This window comes from Paramisgurnus dabryanus, chromosome 3, assembly GCF_030506205.2.
Source record: "Paramisgurnus dabryanus chromosome 3, PD_genome_1.1, whole genome shotgun sequence".
NCBI lineage: Eukaryota > Metazoa > Chordata > Actinopteri > Cypriniformes > Cobitidae > Paramisgurnus > Paramisgurnus dabryanus.
In genome coordinates, this window is record NC_133339.1 from 7,306,708 (window position 1) to 7,334,092 (window position 27,385).

At 36.4% G+C, this 27,385-nt stretch overlaps 3 protein-coding genes across 4 annotated transcripts in view; 1 reads left to right on the top strand and 2 right to left on the bottom strand.

Annotated features, from left to right (window-relative positions):
• glis2b (GLIS family zinc finger 2b) overlaps nt 1–2,417 on the top strand; it is a 37,799-nt gene extending 35,382 nt beyond the window's left edge. For both annotated transcript variants that reach the window (XM_065278151.2, XM_065278152.2), the window contains exons 4-7: nt 624–806; nt 885–1,018; nt 1,251–1,369; nt 1,452–2,417. In XM_065278151.2, coding sequence (XP_065134223.2) covers nt 624–806; nt 885–1,018; nt 1,251–1,369; nt 1,452–2,134 — 1,119 coding nt within the window. In that variant the 3' untranslated portion in view covers nt 2,135–2,417. The remainder of the gene's footprint in view (nt 1–623; nt 807–884; nt 1,019–1,250; nt 1,370–1,451) is intronic.
• A 4,595-nt stretch (nt 2,418–7,012) lies between these two features.
• pam16 (presequence translocase associated motor 16) lies at nt 7,013–8,702 on the bottom strand. The gene is made up of 5 exons (XM_065253186.1): nt 8,566–8,702; nt 8,053–8,137; nt 7,597–7,733; nt 7,432–7,497; nt 7,013–7,182 (listed from the first exon to the last, which is right to left on the bottom strand). The coding sequence occupies exons 1-5, from the start codon at nt 8,566–8,568 to the stop codon at nt 7,090–7,092; spliced, it is 384 nt and encodes a 127-aa protein (XP_065109258.1). The 5' UTR covers nt 8,569–8,702; the 3' UTR covers nt 7,013–7,089.
• A 1,123-nt stretch (nt 8,703–9,825) lies between these two features.
• coro7 (coronin 7) overlaps nt 9,826–27,385 on the bottom strand; it is a 192,673-nt gene continuing 175,113 nt past the window's right edge. Inside the window, exons 10-28 of the mRNA XM_065253134.2 lie at nt 23,082–23,136; nt 22,936–22,993; nt 22,701–22,846; nt 21,081–21,176; nt 20,249–20,347; nt 20,023–20,170; nt 19,709–19,884; nt 19,402–19,510; nt 14,217–14,303; nt 13,996–14,138; nt 13,814–13,918; nt 13,647–13,732; nt 13,428–13,563; nt 13,250–13,339; nt 13,046–13,162; nt 12,817–12,952; nt 12,481–12,572; nt 10,649–10,735; nt 9,826–10,556 (exon numbers count right to left, since the gene is read on the bottom strand). Coding sequence (XP_065109206.1) covers nt 10,548–10,556; nt 10,649–10,735; nt 12,481–12,572; nt 12,817–12,952; nt 13,046–13,162; nt 13,250–13,339; nt 13,428–13,563; nt 13,647–13,732; nt 13,814–13,918; nt 13,996–14,138; nt 14,217–14,303; nt 19,402–19,510; nt 19,709–19,884; nt 20,023–20,170; nt 20,249–20,347; nt 21,081–21,176; nt 22,701–22,846; nt 22,936–22,993; nt 23,082–23,136 — 1,975 coding nt within the window. The 3' untranslated portion in view covers nt 9,826–10,547. The remainder of the gene's footprint in view (nt 10,557–10,648; nt 10,736–12,480; nt 12,573–12,816; nt 12,953–13,045; nt 13,163–13,249; nt 13,340–13,427; nt 13,564–13,646; nt 13,733–13,813; nt 13,919–13,995; nt 14,139–14,216; nt 14,304–19,401; nt 19,511–19,708; nt 19,885–20,022; nt 20,171–20,248; nt 20,348–21,080; nt 21,177–22,700; nt 22,847–22,935; nt 22,994–23,081; nt 23,137–27,385) is intronic.

Genomic DNA, 27,385 nt, shown 5'->3' on the forward strand with positions numbered 1-27,385 from the left:
CTTAGCATAATCCATTGAATCTGATTAGACCATTAGCATTGCGCAAAAAAATAACCAAAGAGTTGTGGTCATTGTGAAGACTATCTTGAGGGACAAGATAAGGGACTTGTTAGTATTATAGCCTTTTGTTGATCACAGAGCTTATTTTTCGCAATAATCCTAAAGCCTATGAAAAAATTCGGAGGGAACCCACATGAAGCTAACTTCCGGGTCAACCTACAACATTACGTCACCCGCCGCTTCTATAAGGAGGCATTTCTGCTTAATCAAGTACTATGTATGAAATTGTGTATATGTGATTCTTTGTTTTCGTTGGGTCTTAACTGCTCAACTCAATCCTAATAAAGTCAGAAGTCTGTGTTTGTGTAGAAAGTGCAGCGAGGCATTAGCTCATAACAGCACAGCTGGAGGCAGAAACGGGGGGTGAGGGGGGCAACGCATCCAGCAAAATACTCATAAGGGTCTCATGCTGTGCGAGCCATTACTGAACACAGACCTCCTGTAGCTTTGCCTTTACTGTCACTTTAACAACAATTACTGCAATTGCTGGCCTGGTGTTAAACAGACGAATTGGTGGCAATAATTATGTTTACCTTTATCTTTTCCTGGTTTTGTTTTCACAGGACTCGGCTCACATCCGTTACGTAGAGGGCGGGGCCACTTCTCAAGCTTTCCAGTTTTTTGTGCCCATTGGAGCAGGAGGAGGGCTTCACCTGCCTTCCTCGATGTTCATTCGGCAACCCAAGGACACTCGAGCTTCTCCGGACCTCTCCGCGGATGAACAGCTGGCCTGTCGGTGGAGAAAGGTGAGAAATGAGAATCCGGTTAAACAGAGATGCTAACATTTACCGTACTCCTGATCTGACTTAGTTTTCACCTTACAGTGCCACCTGCTTTTTGACTCCTTGCAAGACTTGGTGGACCATGTCAATGACTTTCACGTGAAGCCTGAAAAGGATTCTGGGTACTGTTGCCACTGGGAGGGGTGTGCCCGCAAAGGGCGGGGCTTCAATGCAAGGTGTGTTTATACCATTTTTGAAGTCAATAAGACTGTTGTAGTCGATTCATGGAGAAAAAGATTCTCAGTAAATAGTTGGTCTTCTTTTAAAGCCTTGGATTACAGCACATGTGTCGTATGGACTACTGTACAGATACTTTTTGGCCTGGTACATAATTAAGTCATTTGAATATTTGGGAGAATCATTCAATATTAATTTGTCTAACGTATTGCATATCTCTAACCTCGTAAGGTACAAGATGCTGATCCACATCCGCACTCACACCAACGAGAAACCTCACCGCTGTCCCACCTGCAACAAGAGCTTCTCGCGTCTTGAAAACCTCAAGATTCACAATCGTTCGCACACAGGTCAGCGTCACAACATGCAGGGTTACTCCATATGTCATTATACGTGCTTTGAGGACTTGCTAACTCAATGCTTGCGTTTCAGGTGAGAAGCCTTACATCTGCCCTTACGAGGGCTGCAACAAGCGTTACTCCAACTCCAGTGACCGCTTCAAGCACACTCGCACCCACTACGTGGACAAACCCTATTATTGCAAAATGGTGGGCTGCCTGAAACGCTACACAGATCCCAGCTCTCTAAGGAAGCACATTAAGGCTCACGGGCATTTTGTTGCCCAGGAACAGGGAGGTCCGGGAGGCGTGGGCTCGCTGTTGAAGCCCGGGTCGGCTAAAGAATCCGAGCTGACTTACGTCAATGGGGCCCACATCATCATTCCCGGGGCGGCAGCTGCTCTCCTGGGCAGCCATGGTCTGCAGGGTCTGGGAGGCTCAATACCCCTAAGTCCCCGCCCCTTGGACTTGAGCAATCTGGGCTGCCCGAGTTCCCCTCCAGCTGGGCTTCTGTCCTTCGCCGGCTCCCCGCTCGGCCTGGCCAAATCTTCCCTGTTGTCTCACGCCTTCTCATCTTCTGCACTCGGGCTACCCGTTGTACCGGTTTTGGCCTCGGAGCGCAGGGACCACGGGAAGGGCAAGGCCAGAGGTGTTGAGGGTGAGGATGAGATGCACGGGGGCGTACTCAACCTTTCTACGGGAACATCCCACGACCCCCTGTCTTGGGTGGTCATCCCCTCCGGTCAGGTTGTGTTGAAGCCGGCTGTGGTCAACTGAGCCCCGCATTCCAGAGGAACGACAGGGGTGGGGGGGTGTAACAACGGGGGTCAGAGGTCAAAGGCGAGCATGTGGGGGGTTTTCACAAAGCAAATGCAGTCACTCTGTTCTTTAACTTTGCATTTCTGCACTACCTGCGTCTGATACTTTTACCTGTTTCCTGTGGTTACAGTTTACTGAGGCAGAAAACAAACCTAGCGTTAAAACTCTGAAAGGTCACCTTTGTTTCATACCGTTTCTTATCTGCTACTCTTTTGTTGTCCGTTCATAAGAGCACTGATATGGCAGTTCTTGCTCCATGAGCCCATTTTCATGTATTTATACGTATTTTTGGACAATGGTGTATTTGACACACTAAATACAGAATCTTATATTATTCTTCAGGAAGAAATGTTTTAAACGAACAAATCCTTAAGCCATTCCAAGCGTTATGAAAAGACGTAAAGACATAAAAATCTTCAATGCTTTTTCACTTACACAAGCTTGTCTACGTTTGCTAAGAGGTGCTGAGGTCGGGCAATAGCAGCTTGGTTATCTGCTTGTATTGTTTTCAAAGACAATCAATGTCTGTCGAACGGTTCAACAGTGCTTTCACCCACCGCACCCCTTGCAAATGTACCTCCTCAGCTCAGTGCTATCGCAAGTAACATGACAAACCTCGCATTTGCTGCTAGCTGTGTCACTGCAACGTAAGCGCATTTCTTTCGAAATAGACAAAGTGTTTGAATGACAATCTGTCCTCTAAGGGGAAAGAAATAGAAACATTGACTAGTTAAGATTTACAGACACAAGACTCACTGAGTTTTAAGTCAGACGAGGGCACAAACTCAGCTAGCAGTTATGCTAACGCCCCATAGAGAAACAAGGCGCTTTTGCAAGTACTGCCATCTTCTGGTCAAGTGATGTACTGCACGCTGCTGGCTGAACCAATATCTGATAGTATTGTCCTAAGTTGCAGTATAGTAGCACAGCAGGATATACAATTGTTAAAAAATATATTTTTCGCCAACTCGAGAGACTCTGACTTTACACCGATTTGGGTGTATCACAAAAATACTGTCCTAACTTGCCAGTCTCTGCTTTGATTTCACATTTAAACTATAGACACTGTGCCAAATGTGACACAAAACCAACCTTAATATTGAAGTGCAGTAAGTACCATTTAAACTGGATATGCAAGCAAGAAACATTTGGAAAATAAATATATGTAAATTAAGTATCCCCCATGCATCAATAAAAACACTCTTGATAAAAAATCTGTAACGTTTTACAATAAGGTTGTATTTGTTAACATTAGTTACGCATTAGCAAACATGAACTAGCAATGAACAAAATTTTTATAGCATTTTTTGTAACTTTTAACGTTAATGCACAACTATCAAACAACTCTATTCACTGCAAAAAATGATTTTCAAGAAAAAAATCTTAGTATTTGTGTATTGTTTTCAGTAAAAATATCTAAAAATAAAATGCTTTTTCTTGATGAGCAAAAAGACCCAAGAAAATAAGTCTAGTTTTTAGACCAACAAAATCAAATTTAAGTGATTTTGTGCATAAAACAAGCAATAAAATCTGCCAATGGGGTTAGCAAATTTTTATAGAAATTTTCTTGAATTTAGTGTTTAAGAAAAATGTTTAAGATTTTTAACTTAACCCATTGGCAGATTTTTTTGCTTGTTTTATGCACAAAATCACTTAAATTTGATATTTTTGGTCTAAAAACTAGATTTATTTTCTTGGGTCTTTTGCTCATCAAGAAAAAGCATTTTAATTTTATTACATTTTTACTGAAAACAAGACAAAAGCACAAATAATTTTTTTCTTGAAAATAATTTTTTGCAGTGTTGGCCATTACTAAACTGAACAAAGATTAATAAATGCTGAATAACTATATTGCTCATTGTTTTATCATGTCGACTAATGCATTTACTAATGTTAACAAATACAAACTTATTGTAAATTGTTTGTGTAACAGAACAGACATATTTAAAAAAAAGTTTTTTAAATATCCTTAAAACACGTATTGGACATCATTCAATTCACTGCAAACTAATGTTACATTCCAAGTGAAATAGTCACACTTCCTTCAGCATGACCCCACCCAAAAAAAAAACACTCCCCCGAAACGTTTAATCTTGTTTCATAATGTTTATATTTTGTTACGTGTAGAAACTATACAATTAATGCGTTTTTGTTTTACTGACGTGACATTTCCTGATGTTGAAGTTGCTTCATTTCTGATCTCGCTGCTTTGTGCTCAGCTTTCTCCAGCCCAGGAGTCGAAAGTGAAATGCAGGAGGAGATTTCCACTGCTTTTTTGAGATCTTAGCAAACATTATGTCAAAAAGTGTCTTCTGTCTATATAAACATAGTTCGGTATGACATAACCAAATGTATTGACCAATGGTTTTCAACTGAACATCAAGTTTTACATTGTTTACCATAAATGTTTGCCAACAAAAGTCAGATATTTAAATATATTAACATTACCAACAGTGTGTCCTGTCCCAGACATCAGACGACTCCGGGCCGGATTCGCGCCAACGTCAGCAGCTCCGGCCCGGAGTCGTCTGCCATCTGGTGCGAATGGTCCAGCAGTTAAAATGAGTCCATCTTTCTGCTTCACACACGGCTTTTTTTTTGCTGGTTGGAGAAAGCTGATTTTGACACAGACCCTACAAGGTCTACATCAATGTTCAATATCAAATAAGCTGTTGACATTTAACCCTTTGAGCACTCTGGAGTCCAAAACGCCTTAGCAAACAATTGCTGAGATTTGAGCAATAAATCTTATAGCAGGGATGATTAAATATTCAGTGCATCTGATGTCAACCGCGTTGTCCGTCAGTAAATATATGGTACGGCAATAAAGCACCACGTCTAAAATAAATGATTAGATATTTGCTTAGAAAATAAATGTGTTTCTAACACACACAAACACACACAGTTCACAGAGATGCACAAAGGGTTAACAAAAAGACTATGGCCTAGAAAGGCCTGTTTTCATTTTGATTTTTTCCTTTTTTGCACATTTTGAGATATTTTAATATCAGTATTTTGATTTTTTCCAAGTGCCTTTTATTATAGTTGAAAAGTAGATGTAATACAGTATATGAAAAATAAATAAATATATATATATATATATAAATAAATATCTATTTTTCCGGCATCATGTTCTTAAGATGAACATGCAGAACTTTAGAGCTGTACAAGTCTCCAGTTGGTACATCATAGCTGTGTGCTCCTGTTTTAGAGGAATTTGATTACGATATTGATAAGGATGTCAATGAGAATAAAAGAAACAAATGTTTAATAAATTTGCATTTGATAATATTGTTGTGTGGCTTCTTTTGTTGAATGTCTGATGTCTGTGGAGAGTTTTGGATTTGTTACCACACAGATCATCGTTCTGCAAGCGACCTTGGACTGGAAATGACTATTTTTGCCTGATGCATCCAGCTGATATTTAAGTCAATAAGAATATATTATGGATATATAAATATATGTGATTATTAATCGAAATGCAAATATTAATTAAACATTTTATTTATATAACATATAACTCTTTAATTTTTTCTAACCAGGACTTCTTTATTCCTGTTTACCTTCAAAGTTTTAGTCGGATAATTGTCATTATTTTTATAACACATTCTATATACTTTTAATGATAATGTGAAAACAAATCCCCGTTGCTAAAACCATTCCCAAAAGCACATTTTTACTTTACAGTATAATATTCATTAGACTTACATATGAGCACTAAATAAGCTGCTTAAGGGGTTCACCTAAAAAAAATTGTCATAATTTTCTCACTCTTTGTAATGTGGTTACAAACCTGTATAAATGTATTTTATTTTCTGATAAACACGAAGGAAGATATTTTTTAAGGGATTTTTATAACCAAATCATTCATAACCCCATTCACTCCCTACTGAAGAATCCAGCTAAGACCAGCATAAGCTGGTGAGCTGGTCTCCCAGCTTGGTTTTAGCTGGCAATGCTGGTGTAGCAAGCTGTGTTTTGTTCACTTTTTATTATTTTTTTAATCGAATTTAAATTTTTGGGTGAACTATCCCTTTAACATCCTAAAATGTAATAAATACTCCAATATCAACACAAATTGAACATTTCACGCTACTCGGTATAAAGGGTGTATACAGCAAAGTGTGTAAACGTGGCTAAAAATGCCAGGGGCCGTTTATTTTTTTAAATGTAAAATATTTATAAAATTATATTTTTAAATAATTTTATTAGTATAATACAATAAATCTTACATAAATTTAGACTCTTCTATGTTTTTAAAAACCACAAAAAGTGCAATTCACTTCACAGCAAAGTCCTGCATAACTTTTAAACCATCATAGACTTTAACTATAACTGGATAAATGCAACCTGGATAAATGCAGTGTAAATGCAGTTTGTTTTATAAACCAAGGAATTCGATAAAATAACTTTTTGTGGAAACAACAAACAAATGCCAAGCGAAACTAATTTTGAACCTGAAACCTTCCTTTAAACACGTATGTATGGATAGATGATAATAATACAGTGCACTTAAAAAAGTGCAGTCTAACACTCCTAAGGGGTCACTGTCTTGTAGGGTAAATCCAACTTTAAACAAATACACCTAAACCAGGATATCAATGTGTTAAGTGGTACACAAATTACCCCAAATTCATATCTTGGTCATTTTTGAATGAATAGCGAGCGATATATGATAATCAAGTTTAATTCTGAAAAATGTACATTAAAGTCAGACTTCACATGAGGGTAAATCTTCAGATAAATGCTGGCCTGATTTTAGCCCTACGAACAGTGTGTACTTTATTCTGTCCAGCATGTAAGACACCATCTGATGAGTAAACAAATGATTGACAATTTAGTGTACAAAACGAAAAAGACTTTATTGGGGTTTCGGGTTATAATTACAATGGGATGGGTTAGGAGGGTAAGGCTCATGTTTGTTGGTCAGGTGGTTTTGTTTTCTGCTGTTCGTCTTGTTGTTGAATGGAAAGTTCTTCATCCAGGCGTTCTTTAGCTCGCACAACCTACACAATTCAACAACAAGCACAAAATCAGGGCTAAATCATTTTAGATTTCTATTATAGATTTCTGTCAAGAAATCAGAAAGGAGAATGCACAATACCAATATTACTGCAATAACTGTTGTGTGTGTGTTTTTTTGTTTAAATAAACAATACTAATCTAATATAACCACTAGTAGGCAATGTTTTTGTAATTGTCTAACAAGACTTTATGACATAAATGACATCATGAAGTATTGCGTGAACGCTTACCTTGGACTGAAGATAAAATGAGCCTCCAACTGATTTATCATTGACTTTAAATAGATGTTCATAACTCTGTAAAGAAAAGATAAAATCATATATAATCAAATAACTAGTCGCAGACAGTAAAAAGTTTAAAAAGTTTAGTTTATATTCATAGGAACTGCATGCTACCTTCTGTATCTCCTCTGGTGTTAATTTGGAGATGTTCAGTATCTGTTGGGCTTCTTGTATTGTCATACCCGTGATGCTGGACGCGGCCGCAGACTGTCTGCCTGCTTGACCTCTGGCCTGAGCAGCTGCCTGACTGGCTGCATTCAAAGAAACAACACGGTTATATTGTACGTTTTTGCATCATTAATATAATAAAATTAATCATTATTATCTTTTAGATCACATCCCTATTTTGATGTCACAGAAAAGCTTCTGACACATCAATCATTGGAACATTAAGATGCATGATCTGAGAAATATTAACAAAACATAGAAATACTATTAAAAGTATATGGAAAGTAACATTTAATAAAGAAATATAAATGTATGCATTAATAAACTAATCAAATGTGCCAACCTAAACAGACAACTTGTATCACTTTTAAATAATTTTACTCATTTTTTAATCTAACTTACCTGCAAATTCTTGACGCAAAGCTCGTGCGAATGCTCGTCCAACCACCTGAGCCCCCATCACAATGATCTGAGCCAAATACTTCGCCTGTGTGCCACACAATAAAGTAAAGATAATTTCAAACAAATGACAGCTTAGACATATTATGGGGAAAAAAACTTTTTTCAAATAATTTTGTAATCATAATTTGGAACCGATCAGAAATGATAATACAAGTAGGAGAGAGAGAGAGAATGACAGGTGAGAATGTGCATCTCCAAATGTTTTGCTTATTTGTCTCGTGTCTTTAACCAGTGTCTGGTAAGTTAAGTAAACCATAATAAATATCTGTTAATCGTCTATGAAACCATACTCGTCCTATCTGATGTAAGTTAATCCTACTAAAATATTCTTATGAAGACAGCTGCGATACAAGGTCGTTCAATAATAACATATCCAGAAAAGATCGGATTCATGTAGCGCTTACTGACAGACAAGAATAAAAGATGAAGACATTGATGTATAAATAAACATACCATCTGTACTGTGGCGATATTAAATACGCAGATCAGCTCGAGATGTCTAATTTCACGTGCGACTCCATCAAGGTTGAGCCGAAACTCACACGTGATCAGAGAAGAAACAAACGGTCCACACTGACACCTGCTGGACGGAGGACACAGAGATGCATTTACACGCAAATTTTTCTTGGTTAATAATTGTGGAAACGTCCCTTAAACACACAAAAAATGTACTTGGTCGGACCACAGCTCGCACACCTTAAATTAATAAAAAAAATCTCTCGTTTATTTGATTTCCATTGCAGTCTTGACAGTTCCAATATGGCGGCGGCGATGACGTACACTTGAAAAGTAAGTGTGATGTTTAGGTACTGACACCTGCTGGACGGAGGACACAGAACGCACACATTGGATGCGTTTAGAGGTTGTCAAGCATTGATTTAGCTTATTTGTCTTGGTCAATAATTGTGGAAACGCTTTAATATACATAAAACCCCAGCTCACACACCTTAAATTACTAAAGAATCTCTCGTTTACAAGTCCTGCCAGTTCCAATATGAAGGCGGCGATGACGTAGAATTTAACCATAATAAGTGTGACGTCAACGTAATGACACCTGCTGGACGGTGGAGAAACCGCAGCACTATATTAACCACACACTGTTGAAAGATAATACTCTAAAGATTTATACTATTTATTTTCTAATATAATTTTATAAAATATTACATTAAAAAAATATAAAATAAATTCACATTATAAAGTCACATACTTAGTTTCTGCTGTACTAAATAGTAAATTTTGTGTATCAGAACTATTGTTTAGTTTCTAAAGACCCTTGTGACAGTGTGAAAATTACTGATACACTTAATTTGATATACTTAGATTTTTTTACCGTCAATTAAAATGGATTTCCTAAACTCCTAACAGAACATGAGGGTTAAGTGAAATAAAATAACAAATATAAAAACACAACACTTATTTTTTTTCATAGCAATCATAGGATCAAGCTTTTATTTTACTCCACAAGACCGATTCCATTAAAAACACAAAATGTATTGCCTCCAAAGTATTAAAAAATGTTGAGAAGCGTTTTTTTCAAAAAGATTGGTAACAAATTACGTGTATATTAAAAACACCAGACCACTATAATATCGAATAATATCCACTGTCTAAATATGAATACATGATCAAACGTCAAACACATGACATCACAAGGGAGGAGTGCAATAACATGCATGACTCCTGTACTGGCACATGTAAACATTTTTAGTAAAAAAAATTAGTTGTATTGCATTACCTTACTGACCTGATTCAGAGTTAAAATAGTTTATGCATTGATTTGTGTTAATACTGTGATTAAGAAATATTTTTTCCAGTTTTAACAGTCTCCCCATGATTTGTTTTGAGGTACAGAGATATTTTGTTCCATTCCATACAAATAAAAAATGTTTTAACGCTGCATCTCACACCTACAATCTACCACAATATAAATGTAAAAGATCCAACAAGCACTTTTCAACAGTGAAAAATCCAGAGATCTTCTGTGTTACAAAACAGAGTACATTGGCTATCATGCAGTTATCATACATTCAACAATGTAGAGTACAAAACTGATGCTCACACTGAAAAATTACAGTTGTGTCTGACCCTGTTCCACAAATTTAAGTTTATAAAAACATACAGTGTGCGCATCATGCATCTGAGATGAATGTCTGAGCTTTACATATTGATGAAGAATCTTATGCAAGCATTAATAGTAAACATTTATAATCCCATTTAAACCAAGGCAAAGTGATAACAGGTGATTATCTCGGGGACAAACAGAGGCACCAGAGTGTGTGTGAGTGAATCAGCAGGCCGTATATATGGGAAGATAAGGAAGATTTAGGAGTGTGTGTGTGTGAGGTACGTTGGCACCCTGGAATGGCGAGAACACAGTGGGCATTTGCCTTAACTGCTGTTGGCACCCTGACTCGACCGCAAGGCAACGCTTGAGATTAGTCGTCCTGAAACACACAAACACACAAGAGGAATGAGGATTTGGTATGAATCGTGTGTGTGTGTGTGTGTGTTTGTTTTAGGATGGGTTTCCACTCACCCACTCCTCTTCATCCACTCCTTCATAAGACTCCTGTGGCAGGGGATCTTCTCTGTTACCCAACTTTGCAACCATAGCGCTGAGGAGCTACAGCACACAAACACACATTTGTAACAAACAGACAGTTAGATAAAACAACATACAAAAAAAAAATCAATCAATCAATCAATATCTATGTCTGTCTGTCTGTCTGTCTGTCCGTCCGTCCGTCCATCCATCCATCCATCCATCCATCCATCCATCCATCCATCCATCCATCCATCTATCATTCTATCCATCCATCATCTATTCCTCCATCCATCCATCCATCCATTCATCTATCCATCCATCGTTCTCTCCATCCTTCCATCAATCCATCATTTCCATCGTATCTATCTATCTATCCATCCATCCATCCATCCATCCATCCATCCATCCATCCATCCATCCATCGTATCTATCCATCCATCATCGTTCTATTTATCCATCGTCCTCTCCATCCACCCTTCATTTCCATCCATCCATCCATCCATTCATTGTATCTATCCATCCATCATCGTTCTATTCATCCATCGTCCTCTCCATCCATCCATCCATCCATCCATCCATCCATCCATCCATCCATCCATCCATCCATCTATCCATCCATCGTTCTCTCCATACTTCCATCCATCCTTTATTTCCATCATATCTATCTATCCATCCATCCATCCATCATCCATCCTTCATTTCCATCCATCCATCCATCCATCATCCATCCATCCATCCTTCTCTCCATCCATCCATCCATCCATCCACCCATCGTTTCCATCCATCATCCATCCATCAATCATCCATCCATCCATCCATCCATCTATCTATTCATCCATCCATCCATCCATCCATCCATCCATCCATCCATCCATTCATCCCTCCATCCATCCATCCATCGTCCTCTCCATCCACCCATCCATCCATCGTTTTCATCAATCATCCATCCATCCATCCATCCATCAATCGTTCATCCATCCAGCCATCCATCATTCTATTCATCCATCCATCCATCCATCCATCCATCCATTGTTCTATCCATTCATATATTGTTCTATCCATCCATCTATCTATTCATCCATCCATCCATCATTCTCTCAATCCATCAATCCATCCATCCATCGTCCTCTCCATCCATCCAACCATCAACCCATCCATCCATTGTTCTATCCATTCATTCATTGTTCTATCCATCCATCTATTCATCCATCCATCCATCATTCTCTCCATCCATCAACCCATTTATCCATCCATCCTTTCATCCATCCATAATTCTATCATTCTATCCATCCATCTATCCATTCCGTACATCATTCTCTCCATCCATATATCCATCCATTCTCCTCTCCATCCATCCATCCATCCATCAACCCATCCATCCATTGTTCTATTCATTCATCCATTGTTCTATACATCCATCCATCCATCATTCTCTCCATCCATCAACCCATCCATCCATCCATCCATCCATCATTCTATCCATCCATTTATCCATCTATCCATTCCGTCCATTATTCTCTCCATCCATCCATCCATCCATCCATCCATTGTCCTCTCCATCCATCCATCCACCAACCCATCCATTCATTGTTCTATTCATTCATCCATTGTTCTATCCATCCATCCATCCATCCATCCATCATTCTCTCCATCCATCAACCCATCCATCCATCCATCCATCCATCATTCTATCCATCCATCTATCCATCCATCTATCTATCCATCTATCCATCCATCCATCCATCCATCCATCCATCCATCCATCCTCCCATTGTTCACTCCATCCATCCATCCATCCATCCATCCATCCATCCATCACACACCTCCTCTTTCTTCTGTTCATCAGTCTTCTCCTCCAGGTAGACAGAAGATGGCAGATATTTTCTTACAGGAGCTTCTTTTGGGGCTTCGCTCACTGTGTGATTAAACCCAAACACAAATAAAATATTAACAAACCAGTACCATGGTATAACCACAGTTCTTGGACATTTAACTTGGTAATATCATGGTATTCTTTAAAGTTCTACCATGATACGAATGTGTTAATCAGTTAGATGGTATTACTATCTCTGTACCACAGTATCACAGAAGTACTTTACAGTAATGGAAATGAAAGAGAGAGAGAGAGAGAGAGATGTGATTGTGTGTTAGTGATGTACCGGGTGTCATATCTTTGGGCCGCAGGCTGACTTTGCGATGTCGTCCATCAGATCCAGACAGCCAGGATGCCGCTGTCAGTGACGCTTCCCACCACACAGCAGTGTCAGGAAATATATCATCCTGGAAAAACTCTTTCTGTGAAGACATAAGATGAAAAAACATAAATATGTGACAGCTTAAGAGCGTGTTCTCCGACTGTCCACTAGATGTCAGCGCTGCTCCTCTTACTCTGACACGGGGCACTCTGAAGGCCAGGGGTTCCACCGTGCTCTTGCCGAGTCGGACGGCTCTGGCCACCTCCACATCACCAACATTACACTCAGTCTTGGGCAGGAAACACAACCCCTGTGATGACACAATAAAGATGGCCTTTATTAACAAAAAGGAGTGGTTATTGTTAAAATGCACAAAACTGAAATATTACTGCAATACCTTGTGTGGTTCTGAAGAATTGAAACTACTACACTCCATGAAGTGCGGGGCTTCTGGCACGATCTCATAGATATAAACCCTCGTGTCACCCTGCAAACACATCGTCAGATAATGTGGTTACTTTAAGATAGCTGACGTTTTCTTATGTTGGATTATGATAAACACCACACTGGCACACCTTCCCGGTAAGGATGAGGACGCTGGTGTCCGGGTCATAAAATGGGATAAGAGTCGATGGGGATACATCAGCAGGCGAAGAGGCCACGGTGGCCAAGGACTCGGCAGAGAGCAGGTACAGCTGCCTCTCACTGCGACTGTACACAAGATGAAAGAGACGCTTTAAAAACCAGACAAGTACTGATTTTTGCACAGTATAGGTCGATGGTTATCTGCTCACCAGTCGAATCCTGACACCAGCAGGTATTTGCCATCACAGACCCACACTACACGCGCCCCCCTCTGGCCCTCAGGACCAGGACCCTCCTGAAAGAGAAAAACATAGTGAAGAGTCAAAACAGGATTTAATCTGATTTAAATGATTGATTTATTACTAATGAACCTGACCTGAATGGGTAAAGTGGACTTGCGTGGGTCGTACAGACGCACTTTTCCATCTTTACACACGGTGGCCAGCAGTTTTCCATCTGGACTCCAAGCCAGTGCGAATATCTACACATACACAAGGATTGAGTAACTCATAACACGATTACGTGACACAACTAGACTTCAGTAGTTCAGTCTTTCACCTGGTCTTGATGTCCAGCGAGTCGCTTGACTTCCTCACCCGTCTCCAGGTTCCACAGTCGCACCGTGAGGTCGTAGGACGAGGACGCCAGCAGTCCTGAGGCGTGCGGGTGAAACTTGATGGAGTAGATCTTCTCCGTGTGTCCTGCCGTTGAACAAAACAGATGTCAATTAAACACTGTTACGAAATTAAGTTTGGAGGTGATGTGTGGCGCTGGCTCACCCCGCAGGACGCACTCTGGCTCAGTTAGGGTTTCTTTCAGGCCTCCTTTGGGAATACGCCACACACGGATCTTGGCATCATCACCGGCTTTTGGACACAAAGATCGGAGAGAGTTTAATTACAGTGTGGACAGGAATTAGGTTTACTTACACCCATCTAAAATTTCATTTAAAACCTTAAAGGGAAAGTTTACCCAAAACACACACCGTCACTGGGTCGGTACCCTTTATTTATACGCACTCTTTAGGTACAAATGTGTACTTTTTGAACTGGTACCACCCCTGTGACAGCTTTTGTACCTTTTTTCTGAAAGTGAATAGAGGATGAGAAAATGCACCTCTGTACTAGCTTGTAGATTTTGGGCAACTTTAGCATTAAAAACCATCTTCATTAGTGCTTGCAAGATATATAAAATCCAGCAACCGGCTGCGCTTATCGCAATATACAAATAAATATCGCAATGGTTTGCAATAACTGAATGATTTTAATACTTCAAAAAGTTATGTGCACTGAAAAGAATGATTCATTGAATTTAATCATTTTTTAAGGTAAGTGGTTGCAATCAATTTATTTAAGCTACATTTAAACAAAAGTTTTATATTTTATTTTACGTTACTAATCTTTTTGTTTAAATGTAGCTTAAATAAATTGATTGCAACCACTTACCTTAAAAAAATTGATTAAATTCAATGAATCTTTTTTTTTCAGTGTATAGGCAAAGATGTGGATGCAAAATAGCAGAGAGACTGGTAAAGACCTAGAAAGTGATGCTTTATTTTCCTTAAAAGATTGTAAAAATATGCATGTTGGATATATCATTTTCAGTTTTGAAATATATATATACAATAATTTAAATTGATTTTACAAACCAAAAGCAATATTGCATCGCATATCGTATATTGAATCGTTCAACGCTGGGTTTCCCAAACTGGGGTTCATGAACCCCTGGTGGTTCGCAAGGGAATTGCAGGGGGTTTGTGAGTTACATTTAATTCACTGCAAAAGAAAATGACTTTCTCACTTAATATTTTTGCTCTTGTTTTCAGTAAAAATATCAAAAAATGTTAAAAGTAAGATGTATTTTCTTGATGAGCAAAATGACCTTACAAAAAATAGAAATTTTAAGTAAATAGTGCTTAAAACAAGCAAAAAAAAAATAAAATAAAATCTGCCAATGGAATTTTTTTTACTGAAAACAAGACAAAAATACTACACTGAAAAAAAATGATTCATTGAATTTAATCACATTTTTTAAGGTAAGTGGTTGCAATCAATTTATTTAAGCTACATTTAAACAAAAGTTTTATATTTTATTTTACGTTATTAATCTTTTTGGTTTAAATGTAGCTTAAATAAATTGATTGTAACCACTTACCTTAAAAAAATTGATTAAATTCAATGAATCTTTTTTTTTCAGTGTATAGGCAAAGATGTGGATACAAAATAGCAGAGAGACTGGTAAAGACCTAGAAAGTGATGCTTTATTTTCCTTAAAAGATTGGTAAAATATGCATGTTGGATATATCATTTTCAGTTTTGAAATATATATATACAATAATTTAAATTGATTTTACAAACCAAAAGCAATATTGCATCGCATATCGTATATTGAATCGTTCAACGCTGGGTTTCCCAAACTGGGGTTCATGAACCCCTGGTGGTTCGCAAGGGAATTGCAGGGGGTTTGTGAGTTACATTTAATTCACTGCAAAAGAAAATGACTTTCTCACTTAATATTTTTGCTCTTGTTTTCAGTAAAAATATCAAAAAATGTTAAAAGTAAGATGTATTTTCTTGATGAGCAAAATGACCTTACAAAAAATAGAAATTTTAAGTAAATAGTGCTTAAAACAAGCAAAAAAAAAATAAAATAAAATCTGCCAATGGAATTTTTTTTACTGAAAACAAGACAAAAATACTACACTGAAAAAAAATGATTCATTGAATTTAATCACATTTTTTAAGGTAAGTGGTTGCAATCAATTTATTTAAGCTACATTTAAACAAAAGTTTTATATTTTATTTTACGTTATTAATCTTTTTGGTTTAAATGTAGCTTAAATAAATTGATTGTAACCACTTACCTTAAAAAAATTGATTAAATTCAATGAATCTTTTTTTTTCAGTGTATAGGCAAAGATGTGGATACAAAATAGCAGAGAGACTGGTAAAGACCTAGAAAGTGATGCTTTATTTTCCTTAAAAGATTGTAAAAATATGCATGTTGGATATATCATTTTCAGTTTTGAAATATATATATACAATAATTTAAATTGATTTTACAAACCAAAAGCAATATTGCATCGCATATCGTATATTGAATCGTTCAACGCTGGGTTTCCCAAACTGGGGTTCATGAACCCCTGGTGGTTCGCAAGGGAATTGCAGGGGGTTTGTGAGTTACATTTAATTCACTGCAAAAGAAAATGACTTTCTCACTTAATATTTTTGCTCTTGTTTTCAGTAAAAATATCAAAAAATGTTAAAAGTAAGATGTATTTTCTTGATGAGCAAAATGACCTTACAAAAAATAGAAATTTTAAGTAAATAGTGCTTAAAACAAGCAAAAAAAAAAATAAAATAAAATCTGCCAATGGAATTTTTTTTACTGAAAACAAGACAAAAATACTACACTGAAAAAAAATGATTCATTGAATTTAATCACATTTTTTAAGGTAAGTGGTTGCAATCAATTTATTTAAGCTACATTTAAACAAAAGTTTTATATTTTATTTTACGTTATTAATCTTTTTGGTTTAAATGTAGCTTAAATAAATTGATTGTAACCACTTACCTTAAAAAAATTGATTAAATTCAATGAATCATTTTTTTTCAGTGTATAGGCAAAGATGTGGATACAAAATAGCAGAGAGACTGGTAAAGACCTAGAAAGTGATGCTTTATTTTCCTTAAAAGATTGTAAAAATATGCATGTTGGATATATCATTTTCAGTTTTGAAATATATATATACAATAATTTAAATTGATTTTACAAACCAAAAGCAATATTGCATCGCATATCGTATATTGAATCGTTCAACGCTGGGTTTCCCAAAATGGGGTTCATGAACCCCTGGTGGTTCGCAAGGGAATTGCAGGGGGTTTGTGAGTTACATTTAATTCACTGCAAAAAAAAATGACTTTCTCACTTAATATTTTTGCTCTTGTTTTCAGTAAAAAATATCAATTTTTTTTAAAATTAAGATGTATTTTCTTGATGAGCAAAATTACCTAACAAAAAATATAAACTTTAAGTAAATTAGTGCTTAAAACAAGCAAAAAAAATCTGCCAACTGAATTTTTTTTACTGAAAACAAGACAAAATACTACACTGAAAAAATGATTCATTGAATTTAAATCACATTTTTTAAGGTAAGTGGTTGCAATCAATTTGTTTAAGCTACATTTAAACAAAAGTTTTATATTTTATTTTACTTTACTAATCTTTTTTGTTTAAATTTTTTTTTTAATTCAATGAATTATTTTTTTCAATGTAAGTAAGAAAGTCATTTTTTGCAGTGTTGCGAATAAATGAAAATAAATAATTGTAAAAAGTATTAATTATGTACCTGTTCAAGAAAATTACCAAATGACGGTCCAATAACAGGTGATAATAACAATAACAATGCACAATACAATTGCTAAAAAACTTTAAAACAAATGTTAAACATGCAAATGTGTGATTCAATTATTGAAATATTTACGTATAAATCTCAGGTTGTACTTTAAGTAAATAATTAACTCTTTCACCGCCAGCGTTTAAAAAAAAGTTGCCCGCCAGCGCCAGCGTTTTTCATGATTTTGACCAAAGTTTAATGCCTTCCAGAAAATGTTCTTCTTTAAATAAATAAACATACAATATACCAAATGAAAGAACAGCCCCTCTGCTTTCAAACAAAAAAAAAACGTTTCATCCTACTTTCAGTGGTTCTTTTGTAATCAGCTTTTGAATATAGGTAGGTTTCTGCAAAAACACCACATTTTGAGCAAAAGGCTGAGATAATTCCATTTTTATGACCGACTTTTCATAGAGATCCCATTCAGAGCGATCTTTAAAACAGACACGGACATGCAGCAGCTTGCCATAGGGCAATACTTCCGGTTTTAAAAAGTTCGGAAGGGCGCCACCTGGTGGATAATAGCGGTATTGCGGAAAGACGGAAAATCTTGTCATTGGCGGGGAAGCGTTTTCTCTTAATTGACGAGATATCTCGTCAATGGCGGGGAAAGAGTTAAGGTTGGTTGCAAAAAGACTCGATGCACACACGCGAGATAGTCACTAATATTATACCCGACCCTTGTCCGAGGCACACATGAAACTTTTAGACCTGAACCCGCTCGGGTCAGACCTCTGGTTTTCGGGTCTAAGTGGACCCGTGAAGACACTAAAAGAGATACAACAAACACAGAAATCTCTTGAAATCTCGTGAGATTTCGGCATTTGCTGTATCCTTTCAAGCCAAACTGGGGTTCACAGGAGAATTGCAGGGGTTTGTGAGTTGATGAAAAACATTTAAATAAATAAATGTAAAAAATATTCTAATTATTTACCAGAAAACAATTTCCAATGACAGGCAATATTAACAAAATTTATGTAAAATACAACTACTAATTTTTTTTAAATAAATGTTTTTAAAGTTTAACATGCAAATGTGTTTTTAAATTATTGAAATATTTACTACAAGTAAATCATTTAGGTCGAGGGGTTTCAGCTGACAAAAAGATTAAAAAAATTAGGGTGCTCCGAGTCCGGGTCTAATTTTCTCAGGGTTGTTTTGGGTTGGGTCTTTCTTTAAGTACATATATTTGTGCAAGTCTTGTTCCAGTACAAAGTGATTCGGTTCATTTTGGGTCTAATTTTTAAACCTTTTTGTCAGCCGAACCCCCTCGACCTAAATGATTTACTTTAGTACCCTATAAGATTTTAAGTAAATATTTCAATAATAATTTAATCACACATTTGCATGTTTAACTTCAAAAAACATTTATTTGAAAGTTTTTTATTAGAAGTATTTTACATTGTTATTGTTTTTATTGCCTGTTATTTTGACCTTCATCTGGTAATGTTTTTACATATTGCAGTTTCCATCAATACCGTGGCGCATTCTACACTATTTGTATTTTTAATGTCAGGTTAAACCCCAAAACAAATAATAAAATAATAAAAAAGCAGACTAATACTCACCCACAACCAGTTTGTGTGTGTCAAATGGGTCCCAGCAGAAGTCGGCCACATTGACCGAGTTCTGGATGGTGGGCAGGGCCGTGTCCGGCAACTTCCCAGGCTGAGACAGCTGCAACAGCATACAGATGAAATAATAAGCACATGTGCCACGGTCTAGACACTTCAGCAGTATGATTCTCATTCTCATTCTCAGATATATCAATTTTTGCAATTGCTGTAAGCCACTGCAACCAAGCCGATTTTATTGGATGTTTAGTTGATAATTATTGCCACTGTATAAATACGAGACTGGAATATGATTCTGCACCTCAAAAATAGCAATCTGGCCCCCAGCGATGGCGAGAGGAACCGCTATTCTCTCCCCATTGGCACAGAAGCCGTCACATTCGCCAGGAGTGGTTAGGTGAAGCCCACGTAGGTTGGTGATGTGGGTGTCCCGATGCAGAACGGCCCCCTGAATGTGACGAAACTTGGAGCTTGGGCCTGGGAACAGAAATGAGCTCGTTTCTGTGATTTGCACAGCAGATTTGAACTTTGCATCTGGAATCTTCATCCTGGTATCCACTGATTTACTTTGTTGTGTGTTTTTCAGATCTAAATGATATTAACTAAGCATCTTACCAAGCATGTTTTGGATGGCGCGGGAGCTTTGACTGGGGCTTGGGCTCGGCTGGAAGCCAGACGACAGGCCGCTGGTGGAGGACGGAGAGCGTGATGGGACGGCACTGCTGCTGGGGGAGCTGAGGGGACTGCTGGAGGTCGAGGTTTCCTGAGATAGGAGAGAAAATTATTAATAAAAATCTTTTTTTTTGAAGAGAAATTTTTTTGCATTTTTCCTCTAACTGACCTCTTTGCTCTTGTCACGGGGAATGTCCTGCGATGGCTTCTTAGCTGATGGAGCGCTGGATTTTGGTCTTTTGCTTGGGTTAAGACTGACTCTCTCCACCTTTAATAGGGTAGAAATAGCATTTAAATGAAGTATTATTAAAGAAATCGTTATTAGTCGTCAACATGGAAAAAAAAATCACCCCATTTTCACACTACTGGTCTTGTTGTGCACAATGTATTTATGCATGTTACTCCATACACTGCAAAAAATTATTTTCAAGAAAAAACATTCTTAGTATTTTGTCTTGTTTTCAGTAAAAATATCTAAAAATTCTTAAATTAAGATGCTTTTGTCTTGATGAGCAAAATGACCCAAGAAAATAAGTCTAGTTTTAAACCAAAAATATCAAATTTAAGTGATTTTATGCATAAAACAAGCAAAAAAAAATCTGCCAATGGGTTAAGCAAAAATATTGAAAATTTCTCTTAAACACTAAATTCAATAAATATTTGCTTAGCACATTGGAAGATATTTTTCCTTGTTTTATAAACAAAATCACTTAAATTTGATATTTTTGGTCTAAAAACTAGACTTATTTTCTTGGGTTGTTTTGCTCATCAAGAAAAAGCATCTTAATTTTATTTTTTTTTACATTTTTACTGAAAACTAGACAATTATTTTTCTTGAAAATAATTTTTTGCAGTGTAGAGAAAAATGTTAATAACTTCTTTTTATTTTCACAATCCAATCTGTGTCCATCAGATAAAATGTTTCTTTTGGAAATGCATCATATCATATGAATAAAACTGTTTTATGTTGATTTGAAGTTGTTATTTGATCGGGTCAGAACCTGTTTGTTTTCTCCTTTCCACCAATCATCGGCTGTCATTCCTGGAGTGTGTCCTAAAGTATCTGGATACAGGTCAGCATGGAAGTCCTGTCCTGCCTGAAACATAAACAATGTCCTTAAAATGATTTCAGTCCCATTATGTTGCTCTTACACAGTTTAGTAACACAATATAAGCAGTAAAAAAACAGCAATGTTAATATTTGCTCGGAAAATTAATTCTTTACAAAATGATCCAAGAAAAAATCTGTGGTCACTATTTCATTCAATTTATTCAAAATATATATCATATAGAAAATTTAGCAATAACGTTTATTTATATTTTGCATTTATTTTCCTTATTTTTTGGGTTTCTTTTAATGTCTCCATTCTCCGCACTAACATGAAAAATACATGCAATGCAAAACTGATATGAAGTTTTAAACTGAAATTGAATCAAAATAGGCGTAGTGCTGAACTTACATATTATTATGCATGATTAAATTTGGGTGAAATATAATGGATGTAATATTAGTCTCAGGTCTGCCCAAAATGTGTCTGTGATGTTTAAACTCAAAATACCCCACAGCTCATTTATTATAGCATGTCCAAAATGCCCCTATTTGGGTCGGAGCACAAAAGCGCTATTTTAATGCCTGTACCTTTAAATGCAAATGAGACAGTGAGCCCTTTCAGTTAAAATAGATTTGATTTATACAGTCTGAGACAATAGTATCTCACTATTGAGATATGGAAAACAGCGTACAACTCGCTGAGGGCGAAAACCTTGGCAATGCAGGACTGTCAGTCAGTGGTTGTGGGCGGGGCTTAATCAGTGTGATGTCACATTGATAAGAAAATCAAAATGGCATGTCCAATGAGACTGCTTTGGTTTAATGGGGATTAATAGGAACTCTTTCCCCGCCATTGATGGGTTATCTAGTCAATTAAGAGAAAACATTTTCCTGCCAATGACGCTTTCCTGGCCAAGTTTTTACGGTAATTCTGCTATTATCCGCTTACTCAATTTATAAAAAACTTTTTAAACTTTTTAAATATTTTAAACTCTGTGTATATTTTGATTGTCATTCTGAATCTGATCTCTTACAAAATTCCTTTACGAAAATGCAATTATTTCAGCTTTTTGCTCAAAATGTTTGAAGAAACCTACCCAACCTTTATTGTTAGATTATAAAAAGAGAACAAATATAAATAGGATGCAATGTTTTTTTTCCCATTTTGTTTGTATGTTTGAAAGCAGAGGGTCTGTTCTTTCATTTGATATATTTGTATGTTTATATATTATGAGAAGAAATTTTTTTCTAGAAGGCATTTTGTGAAACTTTTGTGAAAATCACAAAAAAGCTCGGGAGTAACTTAAAAAAAAAAGGCTGGCGGGAATGAGTTAACAAAGAAGGGGTGAATTTTTTCTTTGTAGGGTTGTTGTATTCACACACTGCCAAAACACATTTGTGTCCAAACACCTTGTAAAAGTGGATTGTGCATAATAGGTGCCATTAAAAAAAACAATAGACTCACAGTATATACATAATAAACCAATTATACACACAAATAGAAGTGTAATTAATATAAAAACCTTTAAACTATGCAGTGTACTGGTTTATTTAAGGTTATTGTGGTTACCTTGCGTGGCACCTGGTAACTGATGGGCACTATGAAGTTATCAGTGAGCTGGAGAACTCGTAACACCTCACAGCAGCTCACATCCACAGCCAGTTTGGGAACCAAAGCCACGCCGCGGGTCGAGGTGTCAGTCAAACAGTGACTCACTGGGTCCAAAGAGGAAAATCAGCCAATTAAAAACGAGTTTTTACAATATACAAGAACATAAGAGCTTTAAAAACTAAATCTGTGTTACCTTGTGGGAAGAAAGGTGCACTGAGAGTCAGCTCGAAACAGTCGATAACACTCTCACCCTAATAAAACATAATTAAACTTGCATGAATGAAAAACATAAATATATAACTTAAATCATGTGTAATGCTTTAAAGAATGGTTTCATACATTTCCAGACAATATGAGCAGTCCAGTATCAGGATCAAACAGAGGCATCAGAGTTCTGCAGATTAAAAACACATAAATGACTGATGCTTTACCAAATACATTTTGCACAGCACCAAAATCCATGTCCTTAATATGAGAAAAATATATTAAGAAAATGTGCAGTAACCACCTGTGTGCATATCAATTGTTTTATTCCAACACTGGGTGGCGGTAGAGCCAAAAAAATAAACCTCTTAAATAAATAAGCCTGCTTGATTGACCAGAGACTAATATTTGCTTAATTTCTTTCTTCATAGATTTTCCTTATAATAAAAAACCACCCAAGTTATCTGCATCTCCTCTTGACTTAAAAAAGGGATCTTAATAATATCTTATGATCAACATTTATTTTAACTATGTGCATCATAAATTGTATTCGTCCACCACTGGGTGGCAGTAGAGCCAACAAAATAAACCCCACATTAACACTTTAACAATCAAGTTCATTGATCAGAGACAAACATTTACTTAAATTTCTTTCATCTCAGATGTTTCTTATAATATAAACATCCCTGTAATCTCATGCAGACTTCTGAAAAGAAATCTCAACAATGAACTACATTTAAAGGGGACAAGACTTTTTTTAAGATGGCAAATAAATCTTTGGTGTCCTCAGAGAACGTATGTGAAGTTCTAGCTCAAAATATCAGAATGAATTTATTATAAAATGTTCAAATTGACACTTTGTAGGTGTGTGCAAAAAATGTGCAGTTTTTGGGTGTGTCATTTAAAATGCAAATGATCTGATCTCTGAACTAAATGGCAGTGATGTGAATAGATAGTGCAGATTAAGGGGCGGCATTATCCCCTTCTGACATCACAAGGGGAGCCAAATTTCAATTTTCACATGCTTGCAGAGAAAGGTTTACCAAAACGGATCTTTTTCACATTTTCTTGGTTGACAGAAGCATTGGGGACCCAATTATAGCACTTAAACATGGAAAAGTCAGATTTGTCCCCTTTAAAGTAATTATCAATTGTATTCCTTCGCCACTAGGTGTCAGTAGAGCCAACAAAATACAGCTCACATCAACACTTTAATCCAGAGGTCTTCAACCTTTTTCAGGCCACGGACCACTTAATGGATAGATGGGAGTACGTGTATTAAATTAACACTGGATTTACATACTTGTTACATTAGAAATATATTAAATTAATATTTTTTGGCATACTACTCAACATTTTAATTTAACTGAATAGATTTGATCCTGGGAAGGTTATGCTAGGGCTGCACGATAAATCGCATGTCGCATATATCAGACGTATCGCCTGCGATATGTATGCAATATGGCCCAGCTTGTCAGTGAACTACGGCTTTGTTTAGTAAATGCCACTCCATCTGAAAGCAGCTGATGGCGAATTTGCTACTAATTAAGGAACCGGCTTTACTGACGAGATGTGCATTGTATGCTTTTCATTTTAATTAAGTTTTTTATTATTAGCCTTCATTTTAATTTATTATTATTTTTGTTTTATGCCTAATTTCATTTATAAATAAATAAATAAATAAATATTTGGAGGACCCACAGTAATACCACCACGGACCCCCAAGGGTCTCCGGACCCCCTGTTGAAGACTCATGCTTTAATCTATTTCCTTGACCAGAGACAAACATTTAAAAACATCATATGTATGTCATTTTAAGCTGACCGCTTGACCCCATGCTAGTACTTAAGCGTAGCATCAGGCCGCCTCGGGCCCTGACTGCTGTCTGTCACATACAACGCTACATTCATCCTCCGCTCTGTGATGCCCCAGGCATGAGGCGGGTACAAATTAGGGTGACACACGCCTGGCTATTTTGAGTTACATGCTCGATCAAAGTAAGCGTGGCACAGACCAGATCAATCCTTTAAACCACATCAACACAGCTCAGAGGATATAACTGATTTCTACCAGCGTGTTTTGAGAAAGCCACAGAATACAAAAAAAGTTCAAAGAGCATTTACAGAAACGGGTTACACGAAACCCAAGGATTTATGTTGTTTGTATGATTTTCTTCAGTGCAACACAAATGTTCGAAGAATTTCTTATAGTACTTCTTCATAAAATGAAGGTGTATTTGTTACCCAGAAAAAAAAGACAAAAAGGAGGAAACAACTTATCTAAATATCAAGATGTTTGTGATCTGTTCCTGTTAACAGAGACCACAGAATACTGAAGAAGTCACCACAAATGAGCCCTCAGGCAAAACACTAAACACTAAACCTTTAACAAACCTGCTGAAATTTGCTTCTGGAGAAAAAAACATCAACTTTAGTCAGATGTCAAGGCCTTGATACACTTCAAGAGAATTTGTTTTTCATTCTTTGCTAAATTCAAAAAAATTCACAAACCAAAAACAATAAAAAGGAAGAAGGGACGGCTCTTTCATTTTAATTTTCTTGTGCGCATTTATGAGAAAGAGACAACATTACGAATGTAACATTTCTAAAAGCTACCCTTAACGAACTATGGAAATATATATATATATATATTTTTTTAAAGTTGCCAGCCAGCACCAGTATTTTTTTAAATTTCACAAAAGTTTAATGCTTTCCAGAAAAAGTTCTTTTAATATGTAAACATGCAATATATTAAATAAAAGAACAAACAAAAAGTTAGGTAAGAGTGCAACCTAGTGGATAATAATGGAAATATGGATTGCCGTTAAAACTTGTCATTGGCAGGGAAGCGTTTTCTTTTAAGTGACGAGATAACTTGTCAATGGCGGAGAAAGAATTAAACAGAGACATCTCCTTGTTATTTAGGCCACCAAATATTGACAAACGTTTGGTAAAAACCTATTTTTTTTTTTTTAGATTTGCATGAAATTGCTCAGATGTTGTTTGTGTCTGACTTTTTGGTAATCTGGTACAAAACACTAGATTTTGTTTGAAATGACATCCCAGGTCTTGATACACTTCAAGAGAATTTCTTTTTTATTCTTTGCCAAATTGAAAAAATGCACAAATCAAAAACAATAAAAAGGGAGAAGGGACGACTCTTTAATTTTAATTTTCTTGTGCACATTTATAAGGAAGAGACAACATCATGGATGTAACATTTCTACCAGAAAGACTCGAAGATAGGTTAAGACTTGACATATGAGTTTATTTAACAGTAGTTAGCAACCAAGGTTAGAATGTAACACAGTATAGTTCTTTGGCGTAGGCCCCGACCATAGTTCAAATCCGGGGGTCACGGATTCTTGCGGTTCCTGTCTGAAGATGAAGACGGGCCAGAATCTAATCCCCCTTGAGTATGGACGGAACCGACCTGGTGATGGTGGTAGGGAGGGTGGGTTGTTAATGCTGGCATCAGTATCTGCGAACGCAAAGACAGGTGAGTACGAGGCTTATATACTCTCAGTATCAGGGGTGATTGATTGCGCCTTGTGACATGAATGACGTAACATTCGAGTTTCCTGGTAGAACTTACGCTACGCTACGCTAAAGCTACCATTTCTGAAAGCTGCCCTTCCCAAACTATTGAAAGTATATTTTTTTTAATGTAAAAAATGTACTCTTTCCCTGCCAGCATTTATAAAAAAAATTTCCAAGCCAGCACCAGCATTTTTTATAATTTTCACAAAAGTTTAATGCTTTCCAGAAAAATTTTCTTCTTTAAATTTGTAAACATGCAATATATTAAATAAAAGAACAAAATTGTTTCATTCTGTCTTCATTTGTTTTATAAGTTGGGTAAGAGCGCCACCTAGTGGATAATAACGGAAATATGGATTGATGTAAAAACTCGTCATTGGCAGGGAAGTGTTTTTTCTAAATTGACAAGATAACTTGTCAATGGCGGAGAAAGAATTAAACAGACACATCTCCTTGTTATTTAGGCCACCAAATATTGACAAATGTTTGGTAAAAACCTATTTTTTTTAGATTTGCATGAAATTGCTCAGATGTTGTTTGTGTCTGACTTTTTGGTAATCTGGTACAAAACACTTAAACTCTAGATTTTGTTTGAAATGACATCCCATTTGGGATTTCTTTTTAATTCTTTGCTAAATTGAAAAAATGCACAAATCAAAAACGATAAAAAGGGAGAAGGGACGACTCTTTAATTAAAAATTTCTTGTGTGCATTTATGAGGAAGAAACAACATTATGGATGTAACATTTCTGAAAGCTGCCCTTACCGAACAATGGAAATATATATTTTTTAAAAATGTAAAAACTTACTCTTTCCCGCCCAGCGTTTTTTTTTTTTTAAGTTGCCAGCCAGCACCAGTATTTTTTATAATTTCACAAAAGTTTAATGCTTTCCAGAAAA

Bases quoted from the DNA above. Each gene is read 5' to 3' on its own strand.
- pam16 (XM_065253186.1), bottom strand. The intron at 7,734-8,052 runs GTAAGTTAGATT...CTTTGAATGCAG, and splicing joins TTTGCGTCAAGAATTTGCAG to CCAGTCAGGCAGCTGCTCAG. The intron at 7,498-7,596 runs GTAGCATGCAGT...TTTTCTTTACAG, and splicing joins CACCAGAGGAGATACAGAAG to AGTTATGAACATCTATTTAA.